Source organism: Sturnira hondurensis, unplaced genomic scaffold, assembly GCF_014824575.4.
Source record: "Sturnira hondurensis isolate 20B ecotype Veracruz unplaced genomic scaffold, ASM1482457v3 Scaffold0005329, whole genome shotgun sequence".
Taxonomy (NCBI): Eukaryota; Metazoa; Chordata; class Mammalia; order Chiroptera; family Phyllostomidae; genus Sturnira; species Sturnira hondurensis.
Genome location: NW_028077960.1, coordinates 5,683,364 through 5,702,049, shown reverse-complemented (window position 1 = coordinate 5,702,049; position 18,686 = coordinate 5,683,364). Strand labels below are relative to the sequence as shown.

At 38.3% G+C, this 18,686-nt stretch overlaps 1 protein-coding gene across 9 annotated transcripts in view; it reads left to right on the top strand.

The window, feature by feature from the left end:
- The window catches only part of LRRC49 (leucine rich repeat containing 49), a 167,028-nt gene that overhangs the window by 137,221 nt on the left and 11,121 nt on the right, over positions 1-18,686 (top strand). For all 9 annotated transcript variants that reach the window (XM_037047154.1, XM_037047156.1, XM_037047153.1 and 6 more), the window contains 3 exons: positions 2,169-2,406; positions 3,576-3,761; positions 6,501-6,610. In XM_037047154.1, the coding sequence (XP_036903049.1) occupies positions 2,169-2,406; positions 3,576-3,761; positions 6,501-6,610 (534 nt within the window). The remainder of the gene's footprint in view (positions 1-2,168; positions 2,407-3,575; positions 3,762-6,500; positions 6,611-18,686) is intronic.

Here is an 18,686-nt window from a genome sequence, read left to right as displayed (position 1 = left end):
CCCCTTAGTTTATAACCACGTGTCTCAAGTTCTTTGGATTCTATATTTCCCCCACTATTCTCGCCCTCTCCCCTATCTATTTTCTACGTACCATCTATGCTATTTTCTGTGCCTTCTCCCCCTCCCACCCCCCTGTTTCTAACCCTCCATGTGTTCTTCATTTCTATGGTTCCACTCCTGATCTAGCTGTCCTCTTGGTTTGCTTTTGTTTTAGGTGTGCTTGTTAATAACTGTGTGTTTGCTGTCCTTTCACTGTTAATATTTTTCATCTTCTTTTTCTTATATAAGTCCCTTTAGCATTTCATATAATAAGGGCTTGGTGATGATGAACTCCTTGAACTTGGCCTTATCTGAGAAGCACTTTATCTGTCCTTCCATTCTAAATGAAAGTTTTGCTGGATAAAGCAATCTTGGCTGTAGGTCTTTGGATTTCATGACTTGGAATACTTCTTTCCAGCCCCTTCTTGCCTGTAAGTTCTCTTTTGAGAAATCTGCTGACAGTCTGATGGGTACTCCTTTGTAGGTGACTGTCCCCTTATCCCTTGCTGCTTCTAGGATTCTCTCCTTCATTTTGGTCTTGGCTAATGTAATGATGATGTGCCTTGGTGTGTTCCTTCTTGGGTCCAACTTCTTTGGCACTCTCTGAGCTTCCTGGATTTCCTGGAAGTCTATTTCCTTTGCCAGACTGGGGAAGTTCTCCTTTATTATTTGTTCAAATACGTTTTCCACTCATGGCTGTTTCTTTCCCCCTTCTGGTACCCCTATAATCCGGATGTTGGAATGTTTAAAGATGTCCTGGAGGTTCCTAAGCCTGTCCTCATTTTTTTGAATTCTCATTTCTTCATTCCTTTTTGGTGGGATGTTTTGTTCTACCTTCTGGTCCATTCCATTGATTTGAGTCCCAGTTTCCTTTCCATCACTATTGGTTTCCTGTGCATCTCCCTTCATTTCAATTAGTTTAGCCTTCATATGTTCCTCTAATTTGTGACTTTGTTCCTCTAATTTGTGACTATAATCTACCAGTTCTGTGAGCATCCTGATAAATAGTGTCTTGAATTGTGCTTCTGAGAGGCTGGCAATTTCTTCGTCGCTTAGAGTTATTGGCTCTGGGACTTTGAGTTCTTCTTGCGCCATCTTTCGGGTTGTTCATGCCTGTTCCATAGCAGGATCAGAGCCCTAAAGTGTTCACTAGAACAGGGCAACTAAGTCGCTGGGTTGTGACGCTGTATGTGGGGGCGGGGTCAAAGAGGGACTATGGCGTCCTGTCCGCCGCCTGCCGCCACGGCCCTCACCGGTGCCACAGTTGCTGCCGTCACCGGGCCCACGTGTTTCGTCCCACTGCTCGCAAATGTGCCACCACCGTCAGCCCTCGCCCCCTGGGGCCTGCGTGGTCTGTCTTACTGTGCGTGAATATGTGCCCGAGGTCAGTCTGCCCCGCACCCCAACTGGTTCCCTTCTGCCTGCACGCCTGGGTCGGGGGGCCCTGTCCTGCCCGACCCTGCTCGCTGCTGGCTCCGCCCCTCTTACCGTCCCCGTTGAACGGTTAGATGTAGTCGGACTTCCGTATAATTCAATTTTCTGTCCTTTGGTTGTGTCTTTGTTTCTCCAAACCTTTGTTGTATTCAAACTTGGTTGTGGGAGAAGGCACAGTGTTTCCACCTATGCCTCCATCTTGGCGGAAGTCTCCTGAGAGATTAACTGTTAAGAGTTATTTTATGTCTTCCCAAGTATTTTGTAAACACTTGGGAGACATATTTTTGTATCATAGTTCTTGGTATAGAAATAATGTTTTTATAAAATATGTCTTTTTTCAGCTGGGCAGCGGAATACTTTATAGATTAGGAAAATCTATTTGTATTGACATAAAAACGTATCCATGATACATTAAGTAGATTGTTTTAAAGCTAAACAGAATATTAATTTGGATTTAAAGGTGGCATTTTTTATTTACAGGAGCCTCTTTTTGAATTAAAATATATGACTAGAAGAACACAAAACTTCCTGATATTCTATTGAAAATTAGTCTTTGGTGCTCTGAGTTTAATTATTGAAATGAAAAAGTGAATATAGATATTTAAATACATTTTCCAACAGGTCTTTGTATTCTGTTATTTACTTGCATGGTAAGACTATTAAACTCAGTTAAAGTTGTGTGTTGGGTTTTCCAGGTCTCTGGACCCAGTGCTCACCAGTGCTTTACAAGGCTTGTCTGCCACAGACACGCACCTCGTCGACGTGGATGGGGACACGCTTTCCCTGTACGGCTCAGGCGCTCTGGAGTGCTTGGACCGGAACTGGAGTGTTCAGACAGCAGGCATGGTGACAACAGTGTCCTTCACTTTCGTAGAATTTGATGAAATTGTCCAAGTGCTTCCCAAGTTGAAGATGAAGTTCCCTAATTCTCTGGTAAAATTTCCTTTTAGTGGGCTCAAATTATTCTCAATTGTGATTTGTACTTTTAGGCTAAACACCTGTTTTTAACTCTTATGCAATTTCTGTCTGACAGGGAGACTAAGTTTTTGTGTTGATTTTCTGGATCTGGGAATTTAAATCAGTATTCATAAATGCCCTTGCAGCTTTCTGTTAATATTAGGAATTATAAAGAAAATGATTTTTATGGAGTACAAAGGACTAATATAATTTTATTCAAGTTGTTCTTCTACTTGTAAAGCATTCATCAGGACCTCACCTAACCATGTATTATGTATTCATTCATGTTACTTGGTATTAATGGGAATTGTATGTTTTTACATAATTATCATAGTCCCCTAACAACATTTATAGTAATTTTAGTAGGTCATTAAAATTACTTTGACAATTAGCATTTTTAACTTATGGTATTATTATATTGTTTATTGGTATGTATTTGCAGAAACTGATTTCCATGAGTTCTTTTTTGAGTTATTGTTGTGTTTTTCTCTGTTAGCCAAGTGATATCTCTCACCTGCCCTGTTCTTTCTTCACATCATTCTCTCTAAATAAGATAGAGAGAAGTAGAGCCAGTACCTGTATAAAAGAACATCCATTTTCATAGACAGAACACTTACATTAGCATATCAGTTGTCATAACCTGATTTCCCTGGAGCCAGTTAAGTAGCCGACATAGTAATTGAAAAGGTATGAGTATAATGACTAACTAGTTCTCTCAGTCGCATTGTGAAGCCCTGAAAATTTTATTTTTACTTCTCCCTTTGCAGTTTTAATTTCAGCAAAAGTATATAAAACCATTGTAATGAGTTATTGTGTATTTATAATTTTTTAAATTTTATTGTATATTTATATAATTTTTAAGAAATTGAGTTTGTTAATAAATGAAGGGATGTCCTTTGCAGAATGTAAATTATTTTGAATTCAATACTGGAGGGATTAATGGATTTCCTCAGTGAGTATTAGGCGCATTAAATGTAGTCATACAAATCAAACGTTTTGTACATTCAGTTGACTTACTATAATTGAAAACATACTAGCTAAGCCTAAAGTTTACAGATTTACTGAGGAAATTATCAGTGAAATTTTAATGTTAGTATTTCAAGCTGCTTAAACTTAAGCTACTTTTGTGTGTTTTATCATTGTAGCACCTTAAATTCAAGGAAACGAATCTCGTAATGCTACAGCAATTTAATGCATTAGCACAACTCCGTCGCATTGACCAGTTGACAATTGATCCGCAAGGAAATCCTGTCGTCAATTTTACACTCTGGAAATACTATGTACTGTTCAGGCTGAGCCATTTCAGTGTGCAGAAAATAAATGGGACAGAGGTGAGCCAAGCACTGAGTCACGGTGGAGCAACAGTGTCCCTTCTTCAGGGGAAGAGGCATAAAAGTGGTCAGGCATTTAAATAACCACGTTGGAACTTTTGAGAAATGTTTTTTTAATCTTGACTGTTAAAATGTCAAAAAGCTAAAAATCTATTTATTCAAAAACTTCTAAAGCACTAGACAAATGTTGAAAATAAAATAGTAACTAGGTCATGCTAAATAGTATTTTTACTGTTGCTTGTAAGCATTCAGAGAAGTAAAAAGGTAGAATGACAATTTAGAAAAAAGAATACTTCTATAGGGAATCTGACCTTTGCGTTTTTAAAAGTGCTGTGCAGACTGCCTAGCATGCAGGAGGGGGTGGGGAAGTAATACCCAAATACCAACCAGTCAGGGTCCTGGTGGAGGAAGGGGAGAGCACAGTGGGAGGAAGAGAGTGTGCACGGAGGGGGGGGGAAAAGAGTGGTTACCGAAGAGAAGAGATGAGGGGGAGAAGTGAGCAAGGAGTGAAGGTGAAAGACGAGGAAGAAAAGCATGAGAGCAATAAAGGAAACCAAGCAAGCGTCCCCACTGCTTTGTGAGTCTCGTTTGTGAGAGCTGCCTGCCGCACGTCTGCACTGTGTGGCTCGGACCTGGGGCCTGAGTAACTGGAACACTAGTGATGGAAGTTGTTTTCCAGGTTGCTTCTGCCAGCTGGTCACAAGGTTCATCCTCCAGCTACTCAAAGACCATGTTCTCCTCCAATATTATTTAGGAAGATAAGAGAGAAATTATGCTTCTTTCTTTACTGTAGAACTCCTGAAGTGAATTTAAGTAGTCCTCCACGGGAAAAAATCTTTCATATGCTGTTAGTATTATTGTGATTATCTCTTAAAAGTCGGGAGACCTCCTATTGTGAGATGAGCTGTATTCACCTTGGGTGGTGTGGTGGCAAGAGCATCTGTGTTTCCCTGCAGCTGACACACTCCAGGTCACTTGGCCTAGAACCCCAAATCCAGCATAGAATGAGGAGACTTTCAGGGTATAAGAGCCATGTGGAATTTGTACCCACCAGAGTAGGCCCATAACCACAGTGTCAGCCATCTGTTAAAGATAAGGCCAAGTCTAGAACCTTGAGATAACTATTAATTTCTCCAGCTAGTTCTGAGATTTGGTTCAGTCTTGTGTGCTCTCCTCTGCCCCCTTCGTACCTCCCCAGACAGGCTGGGAATCCACGGTCAGACCTACCGTTAGTCCCAAAGGTTCCAAAGCTGCTTCCAGTCTCACCCTGGACCAGAAGTACAATGGCTGTTTTGGCCATGGATAGTTTTCCATCATTAACAGCCAAACTGTTACCCTGATTAACCCAAGGCAGTGGATTTACCAGGCAGGGACCCCTACTAGAGGTGCAATAATATAGAAGCAGGAAGGATTCGTATACTATAATTGTAGAAAGTAGAAAAGAACAGGAAAGAACCAGTATAATTGAATCTGATTTAAAGTTCCAAAAATGTCAATGCCAGAGCTATGTGACCCTCTAATAAATGACTTAAAACAAAGCTGCTTATCACATCCTTGACAGTATATAGTAATATATGATGGTATTTCTATTTCTCTTTGTGTAAGAGAGAGTGGTGGTGTTTGAGGTAGAGTTAAACTGAGCTGTGAACCAGAAGAGATGGAGTAGTGGCCTGCAGTGGCCACTAGGTGACTATATTAGACCACACAAGTTAATCGTCAGCTGAAGGAAGGATGTGTGGGAGCAGCAGCGTCATTAACTAGGAGAGTCTAGGGAAAGGAATGGGAAGAGTCAGTCTGCACTGATTCATGAGATGCTTGTGAATTATGGGTTTATTTTTTCAGAAAATGCCCATGCAGTGTACTACAGCTAGTGCGTAGAATGAACTTTCGAAAGATTCAAAGTTTAATTATGCCAGGGTTTCTCAACTTCGGCCCTGTTGTGGGATGTGTAGCCACAGTTCTGGCCTCTACCCTCTGCATGCCTGTAGCGCCCCTTCACCAGGTGTGGCAACCAAAATGCCTCCAGATTTTGTGTTCCGTAGGGAATAAAATGGCCCCCGGCTGGGAACCACTGAATTACATAAACAAACTAATAGTATTTAAAAAGCAAGCAACACTATTTCACATTAAAGAAAACATGCCCAAATATGAATCCAAGTCCTGCTTTCAGCATTTTCTTGGTTAACAGGAATGAACCCTCACGTGGAATACCTATGACAAGTTATTCTCTGTAGTGTTGAAAGGCAGTCACAGCTTCAGAATGCACAGGAGCACCCCTGCCAGTCCCGTGTCCCGTCTCTTCGGCAGGGATGGACTTACCTTAGAGGAGCAAGGTCTGAGCACCACCTTGTCCTTCCTTTGAAACATTATTAAAATGAACCCATGTCATTGACACTTGAGAATTTTCCTCCCGACATTGTTCTGCTCTAAAAAGCTAAAGGATTTCTGAAAATTTCATTAAGAATTTACGGTGCCTCTGTATAATTCTCAGCAAATATAGCTTCTCGGTCAGTGTGAACTCAACATCTAGTCATCCTCCATTACCATGAGCCGCACTCTCGTAAAGCTCAGGGGAGAATGGGAAGTATCAATGCGAACTCCCTTCTTAGAGCCCAGGAGAATGTTCTTCCCTGGATGACAAAGAAATTACTTAATCTGGACATTTATTTGGAACTGTGGTAGTTGTATCAAGCTAAGAGACAGTGTCATTTTTGACCCATCTCCGTTGTATCCCTTCAGGTGACACAGAATGATATGATAATGGCTGAAAGGCTCTTTGGAATCCTAGCACACGTAGCCTCTTCCGAGCTACCCCAGTACCGTGTGATCTCAATTCTGGGTGATGCCAGGTAACCCTTAATTTCTCTGGTTGTATAGAATCACTGTTGTACTAGAAAAGAGAATAAACTCCACACACCTCTTAACAGTGCTGTTTATACATCTCATACACAATGGTCCTAAATTTGCTCTGTAGTTGGCCCTATTCAAAGTGGGGATGTACATATGAACAGGGCAAAGTCTTCACTCTTTCATGACTTACAAGCTTATAGGTTAAAGATATAGATAAACAATTATAATAAAATCAGATGCTATAACAGGGCTATGGGAGCACAGGGGAGACTAAGAGCATTTTGGAAGAACACTGGGGAGGGTGTCACAGAAAGGTAACATTCATCTAGTTCTACAGGAATCAGTAGGAGTATTTCAGGTAGCAGGTATGAGAGAAAGAGATGTGCAGAGACGGTGTGCAGAGATGTGCAGGAATTGGAAGTAGCTCAATGTAATTGGATCATGGGGTAATTGTGAATAATGATAGGATATGGAGCTAGAAAGATTGATTGTGGTCTGATTTTGAGGAGCCTTGCAATCCATACAAAACAAAAGTGAACACTTGTGCCTCGTAATTAAGCACAATAGTCATGTGGTTAGATTTATGTTCTAGAAAGGCTGCTATTTGAGCTGACACAAATGGAAGGAATGGATACCAGTCAAGAGGCCAGTCTCTTAAGAGTTGACGAGGGCCTGAACTAAGACAGTGAGACTGGAGAAGAGGATAATTTGAAGACTATTTAGAGCACACTTATCGACAGGCTGTGGCATAGTTGGAGGGAGAGAAGTCAAGGATGGTCTGCTGTCATGATTTAATTATAATAGAATTCACCCTGGCTAAAGTAGAAACTTATTGATATACAAAGAATGAGTTATCTACAAAACCATTAGGAGGATTGGAGAAGCAGTCTCTGGATGGGGCCAGCCCACCAAGGAAACAGCCACCTTTGCTACAGTCAGGAGACTGTGGTCCCACCTGTGAGTTCCAGGGTCATACCCCTTTAACTACACCAGGGATCAGCGTTTCCCACTCCCTGCCCCAGAACCTAGTTCTGGACCCACGGAGCCCCGCTCTGACTTACTCCAACAAAACGGGTATCTCATGTGCTGCTCATTCTTCCCTACTTGGCTCAGTTCTGATTTCAGATCTTAATCCAAGTGTATCTAATTGGCGGAACCAAAATCCCATTGAAAACCTACAGAACCACTCTGAAAAATGAATACTGATGGAGGAAAGGTCACAAAATTAACAGTGAATGCAAGAAATAGGAAACAATGAATTTAAGAAATGATAAGGAAAGAAATCAGTAAAAATTATAGTTGTATCAAAATATTAATGCATGATATAAAACATTTTTAATAACCCGAAGATAAAAATCTAGGAGAAAGGAATCTCTTAGAAAATTCAAGGAGAAAGGAAGTTAAACTTGTCGAGTTTCTTTCCCTGTTTAGGAGAAATAATAGGCATTAATTAACATCAGAAATTGATGGGAAAATATATGTTTAACTATGTGTTTTAAAATTTTAAGAGCTACCATTAGGGGAAAAATTAGATGTATAATTTCTAAATCACTAAAAGGAAAAAACACTCATCAACAAAAAACAGGAAGGAAAGTTAAAAAAATATGCCAGTTATCACAGTAAATATTAATGAATAAAATTCTCCTATTAATAGATAGTAGCTCTCACAATGAGTTAAAATTGAGTTACATGGTATTTTGAGAGCTATCCTAAAGAGAGCAATAGATAAAGGTTGAAAATAAAGGAGTAAAAAATACATAACAGACAAATTCTGACTATAACAACAAACAAGTACAGGAATATTAATACCAGTGACACTAGAATTCATGACAACAAAAAGATAATAATGTGAAACTTAATTTCAAAGCTTCTAAATGTATTAATAAATGCAAGTATACACTGTGCAATTCACAGTTATTGTGATATTAACCTATTGATTCAGTAGTTCAAAGAAACCAAAATAAAAAGGAATTGAGGATTTGAATAACTCAGTTAACACACTTTATCAAATAAATATACAAGGTGGGGCAAAAGTTGGTTTACAGTTGTTAGTACATGAAAGTGAGAGTTTATTCTTCTATTATTATTTATCAGTTATTATATTATTTTTCCTTCAAACATCTGTAAATTTACTTTCTGCCCCACCCTGTATTTAGAATTTTGTTCCCAGAATTTCATTCCCAATTCATAAAAAAATCAAATAAACAAAAAAACCCTATTCAAATACCTAAAAAATGTTTCAGAAAAATTAAACATATATTAAGCTCAAAGAAAGTCTATGTACTTGTATAGCCAAAAAAGCATACTCATATAGATCACTTTCTCTAATTATAATATCATAAAATAATGAGCAAAAACTTAACCCAGTTCAAGTTGGAAAAACAAAGAAACCAGGTAAGCTAGTTCCCAGAAAACAAAATATAAATGCCTTTTAACTTTTAAAAAGCTATTAGCCTCAATCACATTTAGAGACAGGAAAGTTTTAAAACAATATGGTAACGGTGGGGAAAGACTTAAAGTTTGGTCATGTGCAGCATGGTGGAACAGGATTCATTATACCCTGCTAGTGTTAATGAACAGCGAGGCAACTTGTTCACAGCAGTCTAGCAGTACCTAACCGTTTTGTTAAGTATATGCCTTTGAGTTAGTGAACACTAACTTAATTCCTTTCACTTAAAGGAATTTTTTTAAGTTAAACTGCCCTTTATTCTTTTTTATAAAGATTTTATTTATTTATTTATAGAGAGGGGGAGGAAGGGAGAAAGAGAGGGTGAGAAACATCCATGTGCAGGACACACCGATCACACGCCCCCTACTGGGGACCCAACCCACAACCCACGCAAGTGCCATGACTTCGAATCAACCGAGTGACCTTTCACTTCTCTTCCCGGCACTCAGTCTACTGCACCACACCAGCCAGGTCACGAATAATAGTTTGTACATGGGCACAAATGTCTGTGTCCAAGGATTTTCAATGTAGCCAGGTGTTTATAATAAGAAAAATATGAAAACTCATTAAATGTCCATTAATAGAAGACCTATTACTTGTAGCCCTACAGACAGAGATTCTGATATGAAAGCCTTTCAGATGTCTTAGTATAAAATGTTGCAATGTGTGAGAAATGGGGCATGCATTTTAGAGATAACCCTGTGTAATTTAAATAGACTTTTTTATCTTTTTATTTTTTATTTATTTTATTATTGTTTAAGTACAGTTGTCTCCATTTTTCTCACCACCATTTTCCCCCACCCAGCTCACCCCCACCTCTCACCCTCAATCCTGCCCCCCTTTGGATTTTTCCATGAGTCCTTTATACAGGAATATGTATAATTAAATTGATTTTATCTGCTTCCCAGATAAAGTGAAATTAAAGGAGTTCATCATCACCAAGCTCTTATTATATGAAATGGTAAAGGGATTTACCTAAGGTAAATAAGACCAAAAACTATTAACAGTAAAATGACAACAAACTCACGACTATCAACAACCAAACCTAAAAACCAGAAACAAACTAAGCAAACAACTAGAACAGGAACAGAATCACAGAAATGGAGATCATATGGAGGGTTATCATAAGGGAGGGGAAGAGGGAGCAGGTTATGGTTCTTATTCCCTGTAAGGAAATAAATAGTGTAAACAGTAGGTAGAAAACAGACAGGGGGAGGTTAAGAATAGTATAGGAAATGTGGAAGCCAAAGAACTTATGTGTACAACCCATGGACAGGAGCTAAAGGGGGGGAATGTGGGTGGGAGATGGGTTTAGGCACAAGGGAATAAAGGGGGGAAATGGGACAACTGTAACAGTGTAAGTAATAAAAATACTTCATAAATAATAAAAATAATTTAAAAATTGATTTTAAATGAATGTCCTTAGGAGTTGAACTGTGGACCCTACAGTTTCAAACTGTATAGAAGCTTACTTTTCTTGTATGTCTGTATGTACTGCGCAAATTATCTTTTTGGCTTTATTTTGTTTTATTGTTTTTTGCTCTTGTTCTTTTTATTATAATTATTGTATTCCTTTAAAAAAGGATTTCAGAAAATAACATTTGGTGTTAAAGAATAAAATACAACTAAAGTTGTAAGCCACATATAAATGAAGTTAACAAAAATGCTCTATGTCAAAACCTGTAGGATATGGCTAAAACTATACTGAGATGGAACTATATATCTGTAATATGCTTATCAGAAAACAGAGGTTAGAAATTAATGAATGAGGCTTTTAATTCAAGAAGATAGAACATATCAAAATAAAGTAAAAGAAAATGGAGGAAAGCAATTCATAAAAATAACATGAACTTTTAAAGAAAGAAGAAATTAGTAAAAAGAACAGTTGTCTAGTAAAAGCAACACTTTTTATAAAAACTCATTTTCTAAGAAAAATCTAAGAGCTCAACTATTAAGCTTTTTAGAACTAGCCAAAATATACAAGAGGCCAGACACCACCTAAACATACAAAAATAATGAACATTTCTTCATTATAATAATAAACTATTGAAAATAGCATTAGAAAAACTATCCTATTTATAGGAGCAACAAAAGCTGTAAAACACCAGGAAATCCACCTGACACAAAGTAACCGTGAAGTAAACATTGGAATTAGGAAGGAAAGAGAAGTCTAATGAATGGAGAGACATGCACTATTAATGACTTCTGAGAATGAATAGTAAAAAGATGCAAATTTATTCAAACTAAACCACAAATTTACTAAATTCCCAATGAAAAACCCTAATGAGATTTCTCAGAAAACTGCGCAAGGTGAATTTGTATCTTAGGAAGGTTCATCATCCCAATTAAAAAAAAAAGATTCTACCATACCTTCTAATACTTCCATAAAGTTTGAGACATTTAACTCACCCAAATATAAAAGGTTTATGTGATAAAAGCTATAGTAAGGCCAAAAGACATAAGCAGACAGAAGGAATATATTTACAACCTATTTAACAAGTTTTTTAAAGAATTTTTAACAATTTTTTAAAGAATTTCTAACTACAAATTTAGTTAGAAAAAGACAGCATAATGGGAAATAAAATCAGTGTATAAATGAAGAACTCACAAGAATACAAATGGTCAAACAACATAAAAAAAGATCAAACTCATTGTAATTAGAGAAATAAAATTTAAAATAATGAGATGTCATTTTTTGCCAGTGAGACTGACTTAAAAATTATAAACCAATAATATCAAGGAGCGATTAGTGTTCAGAGAGACGTACACCCTGCACTGCTGAGGGCAGTGTGACTTGGAGGAGGCAGTTTGGCAGTGTCTGCCATAGTTCTGAATCCCGAAGTTCCAGTGCTAGGGATCTACCCAGTGACAGGCAGTTAATTAAATAAGGCATCAACTGTTTACACCATGACCCAGTATCATTATAAAAAGAAACAAAATAAGTGTGAGTGCACATAGAGGCATAAAAACAGAGCGAGAAGAAAAAGGCACCTAGAAGAGTATGGGGGTTGGAATGGTGGTATATTTGAAAAGTGATTTTCAAGTTTTACTCTGTGTCTGTCTGTACGATTTGAAACTTTCCATTGAGAATATATTGGACTTATTTTCTGAAAATATTGAGTTAGGTTGTTTTGACCATTGAAAACAACTAAAAATGCTGCATAAAAAATTTTAAAACTCTGAAGGTATTGAAGAGCTGACTATAGGTAACACAATTACTAGACCAGGGTCTATAGGAAAAAGAACACTGAGAAGGGGCACACACGTACTGGTTTGACCTGGAGGCGTTTCAGAGACTCTGTGGTTCTCTAGCCATAAAGAAGGGAGGCTCGAAACCATGGCCCAGGAGTCCATCTAAAATGGTGAACATCAACTGAGATCTTCCCAAGATTAAGCTGGAACCCAGCTGGCTTCACCATGAAGGTAAGGGTGTACCAGAAATAGACCTTCTTTCTCCCCACTCTCAGGATTTTCCAGAAAAGTTGCCTTGGTTTGAGCAGAAAAGAGGCAAAACCATCTGTAAGAAGTTAAATCCAAAAATCAGTCCTCTTATAGACATAGATTTGCAGCCTGAATTCATACTACACGAGCAGTTTAAAGTAATATCAAAGTTTAAGTGTTACTCTTTCTAGATACCTAGGAAAAGCAGTTGCACCTCCTTTCTGGAGGGAGTTACTTTCAACTTATTTCAAAGAATCCCCATGGGTAATTTTCAAGGACAGTCTCATGTGCACACACACACACACACACACACACACAAACACACAAATGACCAAGCACAAAAAGGAAATAAAGCACCATGTATAAGAACTAGCAGAAAAAAATAGACCATAGAAACAGACCAGTGAATGCTTTACATTTTGGCATTATCACTCATAGATTATATAATGATTATGCCTAGTATATGAGAGTATATAAAGCAAATCTTGATGGATATAAAGGGAGAGATTGACAGTAATATGGTCGTAGAAGGGGACTTTAACATCCCATTGACATCAATGGATAGACCTTCCAGACAGAAAATCAGCAAGGGAACAATAGCCTTAAATGACACGCTGGACCAGATGGATTTAATTGATATCTTCCGAGCATACAATGAAGAGCGGACACAAAACAAATCTGAATAAATTTAAGATTGAAATCATATCAGGAATCTTCTGTGACTGTAATGGTATGAAACTAGAAATCAAGCATAAGAATAAAACTGAAAACGCATACAAAGACATGGGAGCTAAATAACATGTTACTAAATGATGAATAGGTTATCAATGAGATCAAGGAAGAAATCAAGATACCTTGAAACAAATGAAAATAAGAACACAAAATTAATGGGTCACAGCAAAAGCAGCCCTGAGAGGGAAGAACATAGCGTTATAGGTCTATATCAATAAACAAGAAAAATCTCAAATAAACAATGTAACTTTTCACTTAAATGAACTAGAAAAACGACAAGTGAAGCTCAAAGTGAGTAGAACAAAGGAAGTAGCAAAAATCAGGGCAGAAATAAAATACTCTAAGAAGACAATAGTAAAGATCAGTGACACCAAGAGCTGGTACTTTGAACCCATAAACAAGATTGACAACATTAAACCAGGCTTATCCAGAAAAAAAAGATAGAGGACCCAGATAAATAAAATCAGAAATGAAAGAGAAGTAGCAACTGATTCCACAGAAATACAGGGGATTGATTGTAAGAAAATATTATAAACATGTATATGCCAGCAACTTGGGTAATCTGGATGAAATGGGTAAATTCAAGAAACATCCACTCTTCCAAAACCTCATCAGGAAGAATCAAAGAATCTGAACAGATTACAACTAGTGAAATTTAAGCAGTAGTCAAATTCCCAACACAAAAGCCCTGGACCAGATGACTTCACAGGAAACTTTTACCAAACATTCAAAGAAGAACTAACACCTATTCTCAAACTATCCCACAAAGTTTAGGAGGAAGGCTCCCCAGCTCAATTTATGTGGTCAGCATTATCCTAAATTCCTAAACCAGATAGACCCCACAAAAATGTAAATTATATTTCAATTTCCCTGATGAAAATAGATGCTACGATTCTCAACAAAATATTAGCAAACTGGATCCAGCAATATATTAAAAATATCTTTCACTATGAAGAATTGGAATTTATTGCTGGGGTGCAAGGATGGTACAATTCACAAATCAATAAATATAATACACCACATAAACAAAATAAAGGATAAAATCACATAATCATATCAATAGATATAGGAAAAGCATTTGCTAAAATCCAGCACCCATTAATGATAAAACTCTCAGAAAAGTGGGAATAGAGGGACCATATCTCAACACAGTAAAGGCCGTATCTGACACCCACAGCCAACGTCATACTCAACTGGGGCCAAACTAAAAGCGTTTCTCTTAAGATTGGAAACAAGACAGGGGTGTCCGCTCTCACCACTCTTACCCAACACAGTACTGGGAATCCTAGTCACCGCGATCACACAAGAAGAAAAAATAAAAGGCATCCAAATTAGAAGGGAAGAAGTAGTAAAATTGTCATTATTTACAGATGACATGTACTGTATTTTGCTTTGTATAATGCACACTTTTTTGCCCATGTTTTTTAGGAAAAAATAAGGATGCACATTATACATGGGTAGTACTAATTCCATATCTATGTAAATGTTTTTATTTTTTTATTTATGTTTACATGTTAAAAGGGTAACTGTAGAAAGCAATAATGATGCCCATATCCAAAATAATCCCCTGGAATATGATAATTGGTTTTGTTGAACTTAGAACAAAGTTGCAACAAAAGTAGTTTCAGGAACTGAATGAAAAGAGTAACATACTGTTATCCGCAGAATAACATAGATGACCAGTTGTTACCCACTTGATAAGATAGGGGATACCAACTCTATTACTATAGGGTGAACGGTGTGACATTTCTCTTCCTACACTTTAGGTAGGAGAAATTATTGAAAATGTCAAAATGGTTTTCGTATAATACAAGCTTTAAGCTAAACATTTGCCAAAAAGCATGGCAACACAGCTGCCGAGAGACACTTGGGACCTCCTCCCACAGACGGTGTCAGCAGATCATGGGGGCCACTAGAAGAAAAGCTTCCTCAGATGCCGAGACAGAGAAGGCAGTGGAGGGAAGCCTCTGAAGTGGCCGGAGGTGGAGCAGCAGGTGAAGACCCGGATTCTGGGGCAGCGTCACCTGGGATCTCCGTTTCGACCAGAATGACACAAGAAGAAGGTAAAGAATAGTGTGAGAAAAAACACTGGTGATTTCTCAGGGACGCCTGAACGGTGCTTCAACATTATGAAGAGAGAAGGTTTAAGCATGAGGATGTGAATGAAACTTGCTCCAAAACTTTCAGCAGCCTGTGACAATCAAGTTTTGGAATTTCGTTCGTATGTTACTGACCTTCGAAGGACTGACAACTCTGAGCCGTCCCAAGTCTCCGATATGGATGAGGCCCCACTCACATTGACGTGCCATCCGACAGAACTGTGGGTGTCAAAAGAGCAAGGACCGTGGCTGTTAGAACCAGTGGTCATGAGAAAACGCGTTTCACTGGTGTTCTAGCCGGTTGTGCAGATGGGACGAAGCTACCACCTGTGACCATCTTTAAAAGAAAAGCATTTCCGAAAGAAAAGATTCCAACTGGAGTTATTGTCCACGTGCATGAAGAAGGATGGATGAATGAGGAGGCATGAACATCTGGTTTAACAGAGTCTGGTCACGAAGGCCTGGAGGATTGTTTAAAAACAAGCTTTGCTTGTCTTTGATGACTTCAAAGCCCATGTTACACAAAGTGCAACAGCAACCGCAGCGGACTTGAACACCCGACCTGCTGCGATACCTGGTGGGCTAACCAGCCACCTGCCACCTCGTGACGTGTCAGTAAACAAGCCCTTTCAGGCCCTGATGGAGAAAGAGTGGACGTCAGGGGTGCTGTCAGCTGGCAATGATTTAACACCTGCAGGCAGGATCGAGGAAGCATCCATCGCCCAGGTCTGGGACTGGATCCAAAGGTCGTGGGACGGTGTCAAGAAGGAAGTGGTCGTGAAATCGTTTAAAAAATGCAGCATCGGCAACGGTCTGGATGGAACTGAGGTCGATGAAATTTACCGGGATAAGGACAGTCACTCTCCAGAAGACACCAGTAATGTAGAGATTGAAGAAGACGACACTTCTGGTGTTGACAGTGATGAAGAGTTCTTGGCCTTCTGTGATGCATAAATATTGTAAATTTGTTACCGGTAAATAAAATATCTTGTACCTGTTCTTGTGTTTTATAATTATTTGTTACATAAAAATTTTGTACCATAGTGTTTAAAAATAAATACTAAAATTCCTATATAATACAAAAAAAGTATCTAACTATAAATAGTTGAATTAAAAATTAAAACAGATATTTCCTGAAAGTTTGTGTCAAAAATGTGGGTGTCCATTGTACATGGCAAAATATGTTATATAGAGAACCCTAAAGATTCCACCAAAAATCTACTAGGACTGATAAATGAATTTAGTAAAGTAGCAGGACACAAAATAAATATCCAGAAATCATTTTCATTAAAATCACCAATAATGAACTATCAGGAAAACTAAGAGGACAATCTCATTTACAATTAAATCAAAAGTTAATGAAATACCTTGGAAAATGTAACCAAGGATGTAAAAGAACTGTATGCGGAAAATTATAAGACTCTGAATAAAGAAATTGAAGAAGATTCAAATGAATGGAAGCATATATCATATTCATGAATAGGAAGAATTAAAATAATTAAAATGTCCACACTACCCAAAGCAGTCTATACATTCAACACAATTGTTGCCTAAATATCAATGGAGTATTTCACAGAACTAGAACAAATGTTCCAAAAATTTATTTGGAGCCAGAAAAGACCCCAAATTGCCACAGCAATCTCGAGAAGATCAAAGTTGGAAGAGTCACGCTCCCTGTTATCAAACTACACTATAAGGCAAAGTTATCAAAACAGCCTGGTACTGGCATAAAAACAGACAGATAGATCAGTGGAACAGAATAGAGAGCCCAGAAACAAACCCACATCATGGTGGTCAGTCAGTATTTGATAAAGGAGCCAGGAACATACAATAGGGTAAAGATAGTCTATTCAATAAATGGTGTTGTGAAAATCGGACAGACAGATATGTGCAAAAAAAGACGAAACCAGATCACCTTCTTACATCATACATAAGAATAAACTTAAAATGGATTAAAGGCTTGCCCTGGCTGCTGTGGCTCAGTTGGTGGGGCATCATCCCATAAAACTAAAGTTCATGACTTCAGTACCTGGTAAGGACACACAGACGGGTTGTGGGTTCAGTCCCCATTCAGGGTGCACACAAAGGCAACCAGTCGATGTTCCTCACATCGATGTGCCCCTCTCTCTTTCCCTCCCCCTCTCTCAAAAGTCAATAAGTATGTCCTCAGGTGAGAATTTTTAAAAAATGGATTAAAGATTTAAATTTTAGGCTCAAAATCATAAAAATTCCTAGAAGAAAACATAGGCAGTAAAATCTCGGACATTTCTCATAGCAATATTTTTTGTCATTTATCCCCTCATCCAAGGGAAACAAGAAAAAATAAACTAATGGGATTACATCAAACTAAAAAGTTTTTGCACAGCAAAGGAAAACATCAACAAAATGAAAAACAACCCACCAAATGGGAGGACAGATTTGCCAATGATATATCTGATAAGGAGTTATTATCCTAAATTTATAAAGAGCTTATAAGTCTCACCACCCAAAGAACAAACAATCCAATTTAAAATAGACAAAGGACCTGAATAGACACTTCTCCAAAGAGGACATACAGATAAATATGCTGACTGGCACAAATCATCAGAGAAATGCAAATTAAAACCACAATGAGATATCACTTCACACCTGTCTGAGTGGCCATCATCAATACATCAACCTACGAAATGTTGTCAAGGGGGAACCCTCATTTACTGTTGGTGGGAATGCAGACTGGTGCAGTTACCATGGAAAACAGTATGGTGTCACCTCAAGAAACTAAAAACGGAACTGCCTTATGACCCAGCGATTCCACGTCTGGGAATACAGCCAAAGAAACTCGGAACACAAATTTGAAAGAACATACGTACCCCAAATGTTCATTGCATCACTACTTACCATAACCAAGATTTGCAGGAGCCCAAATGCCCATCAGTAAATGAGTGGGTAAAAGAAGCAGTGGGCTTTCGTGACAGCCTGGATGCGCCTAGATAGTCTAACGCTAAGTGAAGTAAGCCAGTCAGAGAAAGACAGATATCACATGATTTTATTGGGAAGTGGAAACCTGATGAACAAAATCAACTAACAAATAAAATAGACCCTTAGGCATGGAGAATAGACTGACAGATGTCAGAGGGGAGGGGAGAGGCAGCAGGGTGAAAAAGGGGAAAGGACTAAGCAAAAAAATAATTTTTTAAACCTCGTTGACAGCAGTATGGTGATCAGCAGAGGGAAAGGAAGGTGGGGGAGGGAGGAGAGTAAAGGGAGGATGAGTGATGAAGGAAACAACCTGGGGCGGTGACCACACAGTACGATGCACAGATGGTGCGATATAGAACCGTACACCTGAGACCTATAGAATTTTATTAACCAGTG